This window comes from Cibotium barometz, chromosome 7 (assembly GCF_041138505.1).
Source record: "Cibotium barometz isolate CiBa-2024 chromosome 7, ASM4113850v1, whole genome shotgun sequence".
NCBI classification, from domain to species: domain Eukaryota; kingdom Viridiplantae; phylum Streptophyta; class Polypodiopsida; order Cyatheales; family Cibotiaceae; genus Cibotium; species Cibotium barometz.
The window spans coordinates 55,171,284-55,177,082 of NC_141052.1; the positions used below are offsets into that span (position 1 = coordinate 55,171,284).

Genomic DNA, 5,799 nt, shown 5'->3' on the forward strand with positions numbered 1-5,799 from the left:
AAAATCAAGCTTTTCATAATGTTTCGCTTTGATAAGTAGAAAATATTTACATTGTATGATCAGTAACGCTATGTTTTCATTAACTGACTGAATTAAATACATTTGAATCTAGGAAAAAGGTAATTTTATATTGGGTGTGTAAGTGGTGTGACTGGAGTTAAATTTGCTTGAAAATCCGGCTAGGGGACCTGGGAACTCTTTTCCTTGGTACCCGGGACAAAACCTAACCAAATTCCTGATTGGATCCCATCACTACAGTGGTTGGGCACGGTTAGCTAACCCATGGGACTGGATGGGGTTAGGCTAGACTAATGGATCCGTAAATCGAGACTCAATTTCTGTTTAGTTCGATAGATGAAGTAAATCCCGGACAAAAATTGTTCTATGGGAAAGATTTAACGGCTGTGCCTCTCAATGAGGAAAAAAGCGTTGGTCTCTATGATCCAAGTACAGTCTTTTTCCCTGATCTGACTATGGGACTTACGGGTTTGGTCAGATGAGCTCAGTTAGTTAAGGCTTTTAACTACGTTAAAGAAAAGTTATCCTGGTGGGATCGCCCGTGATTTCCAGGCAAGGGAAGTTTTTTCGGGTTCGGTTTTGAAAAAACCGATGGTTTAGTCTCTTGTCTCTGGATATCCATGGTGGACGAGGCCCCGAGTGTGGGACCCTACCTCACGCAAGAAGTGCTACTTCCACTGCTAGCACCCCAGAATTTATTGCGCAGTAGGGTCATGGATCTTACAGGGGGCCATTGAACTGTGATGGCTCTTCTGGGTCCTAGTTGGCACACTTCTGCCATGTGGGGGTATCCATTAGGTTCGTAATCCAACCTATACTTCTTGGGGTTAGGAGAGTCGGCAAGGGGAGGGAGCTACTGTGGTGGTCTGCTATTGAGAAGGCCTGCTCAAGGTGGTAGTACTTTGGTAGCTGTAGAGTTCAGGGAGCTCTTCTCATCGTGCAAGGAGACATAGTAGAGGACCTTGGTGAGGACCATGGCTACTCAAAACTTGTCGGCTGGGTTCGTGTAGATGCTATGGAGTTCATGATGGAAATGGTCGACACACTTCACTAGTAGAACTTGCTTGAGGTGAGCAAGGAGGGAGAGGTTACATCGGCTATACCTATCTATCCAGTAGTGATTAGCCAGTATGGTGAGGAATCGAGCTGGGGTACGCAAGTTACATTAAGTAATGTCCTCCCATTTGACACCAGATTTGGCCCCTGTTGATAATGTCATGTATTGTGCTCTACTTAGCTTCTAGTAAGTCTATAGCTCTCTTGGGGCAAGTGTAAGGCTTCACATAGACAACATCCATTATGAGGGACAAGGTCAAGTCAAAACTTAAGTTCTTTTTCTTGTTGCCGACCATAATCATTGCCGCTCTTCCCGAATGACCTCTTGTAGCATGCCCTATCATCACTCTATTGCAGCCACACAAAGGCCATGTGCCCTGTTCGTCTCCATACAGTATCCACAATTGCTATAGAATGTCTTTTCATCTTGCAGTTGACTCCGCGCCCCACCTTGTCATGTCAACTCGATGCGCTACTTTGTCTTCCAATCGTCGATGCACTACTTCAGTCGGCATTTGATATCAAGCATATTAGCATTAGCATCAAGTTACAATCTAAACATAGAATCAACCAACAAACCTACTGTGGGTGACAGTTAGACAACCTTACTAATGGTCGACAACTTGCTAACAATCAGATGAAATACTCTACTGCGAGGGTCGTTGGTGATAGTTAACAACCTTCTACGCTGATAGCCAGCCAAACAACCTACTGCTGCTGCTGCTAACACCTACTTTTCTAGCCAGGTTTACTTTTTGGCTGAGTTTACTTTTATGGTGGGGTTTACTTCTTTTATGGCGAGGTTTACTTTTATGGTGGGGTTTATTTTCTCTAAATCAGTTGATGGAGTCCAAATGTGGAGTCAGATGTTGGAGTCCGCTATCTGAGTCAATTGCCCGAGTTAGATTTTGGATTCAGCAGCTACCTGAGCCAAATTTTAGAGTCAGCTATCTGAGTTAGCTACTTGAGTCAAATTTCTGAATCAGTTGTCTGACTCAGTCAATGACCTACTACTGCTTTTTCTTCTATTAAGGGTTTTCATACACTTCCCTTGTGCTTCAAAGACAAGCGGTAAGACCATCCATGGCCACACTTCAAACAGACAAATTTATGGGATTTCACACATGGTAGGTTAAGATAAAACTCACCTTAATGAAAAAGGGCTTATGGTCAATTGCAAATAGTGAAGAAAAGACACCTTCCACCACTAGAGAAAGAGAGGGAGCATGGTTGCTAAAGGATGAAAAAGCATGGTAGGTTAAGATAAAACTCACCTTAATGAAAAAGGGCTTATGGTCAATTGCAAATAGTGAAGAAAAGAAACCTTCCACCACTAGAGAAAGAGAGGGAGCATGGTTGCTAAAGGATGAAAAACCTATGGCTATTTTAGCTTTAGGACTCAGTGAGCCATCATATAACTACTGCTAAGCATGTTGTTGATGCATGGAAGACACTAGATAAAATATTTGGGGCCAAGGGTAAGCACTCTAAAATTGGCTTAGAATCAAATTTTTTGAGTTAAAAATGAATCTTGTAGATACTTTTCCCACACACCTTAGCTATATGAAAAGTTTGATGGCACAATTAGCTGTAGAAGCTCCTATGGAAGAAGAAGATGCTATTGTAGTGCTTCTCAAGAGCATGCCTAGTGAGGAACGCGGTCACCTGGTTTTAACTTTGCAAAGTGTTCAAGAACCTATCTTGGAAGCCATTGAAGCTGCCTTATTCAAATAATTCAAGAAATTGGTAGCAATTTGCAATTTCATGATTGCCCCATCTTTGGCAATAAGTGCAGTAGAGAGTGGGAAGGGGTCTCAAATGTGGACCCTCCGCGCTAGTATGGTTAGATCGACAGATTGGGCACCACACTAGTTCCCTCTTGGGGTAAAGATGGGGTTGGCCAACTCGATGACGGTTCTCCAATGCTGGGTCATTTGCTGCATCAATGTTGCGGCCAGTTGTTCAACTTGTTGTCCTGAGAATCGTTTACATATATGAGCTCTGTTTTTGCAATGGTCGGCTGCCCATTTACAATTGGGGGCCCAAAACTAACTTCCTAGCTCTATGTACATCGAGTGTACATCTAGGCTCATTCATATGGAAGTCATTACACAAGTCGTAAGCTTGGTCATCCCATAAGCGTAACCATGCTTGAAAAATGATGTTAACTAGTGTGGTTATACCAATAGAGTCCACCTGACATGCCACCCTTGTTGTTTTTATGTGTAAAGCATGCCATGATGAAATCAATCTCCATAAGTTACTATCAAGATTATGGCATTCACTTGGAACATGAATCGGTGTGTTAGGTTGGAAATCTCATCTTAGGTGTGTTCAAGTGTGACATTACCCAAACACCTTCCAAACCTGCAAATTGTACCACTTTTATCCATTTACAAATGATCTAGCATTATAACTCGTGTGACATCATCTCATAAACCCAAGACATGAGCACATCAAGTTGGTGCCATCAATGCTTCTAAACGATCTTATGTACATGCACAAAATCAGTGAGAATGATTCCTCCATAATACAAATGTGCACATAATAATATAATAATTCCTATAATGTCCACGCACGTGATCACTAACAATGGTTATTCTCTAATATAAATGTGTACCTACTACCAATTACACTAAGTTTCATATTATTCAGCCAAAATTAAGATCTACCTAAAATGATGATACAAAATTATATTGTTCCATGCAAATAATTGCTTACAAAAACCTCATCCATGCTTGCACTTGGCCATGAATTAATGGTGCCCTAAATGGTGCATATTGTGGGTTGACCCTCAAAAAAATCCTCCACCATAAAAAAACTACATAAAGAAACTCCATTGCATTGCAACATTATAATCTTATAATAATATCAAGCCACTTTTGTCATTCGCATACTCCACGAATAGCATTAGCAACATGTAAACCAAATTCAAATGCCCAAAAGAAAAATTTTACATACAAAAGATACAACCAAATCCTCAAAACCCTAAACCCTTGAAGGGCAACCTCAAAATTCCATTTGAAGGGCTCATATCAAACCTCTATTTCTATGTGAACGGATTTAGCCTTTCTTTAGAAAGGTAATTTTTTTCTACGCTTGTTTTGAAGGATAATCTATCAAGGGTAATGCAACCTTGTTTTGAAGGCTAATCTATCTTTCAAGGGTAATGCAACCTTCAAATTAGAACTCACTTTAAATATTTTCTCTAGTAAACAAGTGTAGAAGACAATATAGACACTATATGCCTATTTTCTATAATAAACAAGTACAAGCATGCCATAACTTTTCTAGGGTTGGGCATTTGGGCGACCAAAGAAATGAAAGGTCCAAGTTACTAAAGATATATAGCAACAATTTATTGAAGATATATAGGCTCAAAGATATAGAGATATGGTTAATCTCTAGACACTAGAGTTAGACGTGATTTATAGCACCACTTTTAGTTTACCAATTTTGTTCAGGAAAAAAAAAAACAACAACCATATTTCAAAGTACTTGCCGATAAATAAGGTGGTCACATTTATTTTAATTGGTGAAGTAGCGGTAGCATGCTGCATGATGCTCATATTTTCTTCTTGTTGGCCCGGGGCTTGGTTACCATGTGGAGCGAGGCCTTGTTTTTGGAGGGGGAGCAGCAGGTGAGGGTGATCTCTTGGCTCTCGCAGATATTGCGTCTGCTGATGTGGAGGGGCAAGCTGCCTTTGACTGCACCGCTGCCGTCCGCCGCCTCCAGATAAGCCCCGAGCCGCGTGTACACTTCGGGCCTCCAGCCATTGTTCATAAAACTAGAGGGCACCACCATCTCCGAAGCGCTGCCTGCTTCCGCCAGCCGCCACTGCTCGCCCTCCCAAATGTCCCTATACTTGGAGCGTACAACAACGGGCTTCCCCGTCTTGTTCACGATCCTGCAAGCCCGTGTCGATCCCATCCCCCACTTGCCCATCGTCATGAGTCGGAAGCGCTTCCTCATGATGGCCGCCCAACCATCCGTCGCGATTAAATTGCCGCCCACAGTCGTCTGAACGCTCTTGGCAACAGCCATTTTGCTTCTGTAGTCTAACGTGTCTGGGGGGAGGATTTGACTCGTTTTGCAGTAATATGCCGGGGAAGAAAAACGTGGACGGCACCGGAAACGCCGACAGCTTTTGAAACACGCCTCTGCTAGCGGCCTGCCGACAGCCATTTGTTAGGGAACGTGACGCTCTACGTAGTCGGCGGTTCAGTGGTCCTAGCAGCACCGCCTGCACATGGATTACTTCTGCTTTCCACGTGTGCAGCCAGAAAGGCCGGGAAATTAATTTAATGTTCGAAAAATACACGCCAAAAACAGGCCGTCTAAAAGTACGATAAATTTTAAAAAAGTCTTCAAAATTTGCCGCCGTCTTCAAGTACTTTTTTTTTAAAGTGTTCAAAAATTTGTAGACATGTTCTACCGTCAAAAATCAGCCTTGTTTATTTGGGAACAATATATATTTATATTTATAAGATAAAAGTTGCCTTTTATAGAGGGTCCTTTAGAGGGTCCTTTTTTAAACCTTCCACACCCAACCTACGCCCACTCCTTGTTCAATAGACTAGTGTCGCGACCTTTCTCCGACGGGCAAGAAGCATTTTGCATTTAGGTACATGCAAAAGATATATATGTAAAATCACTCTTCCTTTCCTTTTAGAAGCTAGGCACATCGAGTTACACAAACACGCATAAAGATGTACGTATGCATG

General features: G+C 42.1%; 1 protein-coding gene across 1 annotated transcript; it reads right to left on the reverse strand.

The window, feature by feature from the left end:
• Positions 1-4,298: 4,298 nt before the first annotated feature.
• LOC147637198 (uncharacterized) lies at positions 4,299-5,275 on the reverse strand. The gene has a single exon (XM_086800817.1). The coding sequence runs from the start codon at positions 5,258-5,260 to the stop codon at positions 4,640-4,642; it is 621 nt and encodes a 206-aa protein (XP_086656943.1). The 5' UTR covers positions 5,261-5,275; the 3' UTR covers positions 4,299-4,639.
• Between the last annotated feature and the right edge of the window lie 524 nt (positions 5,276-5,799).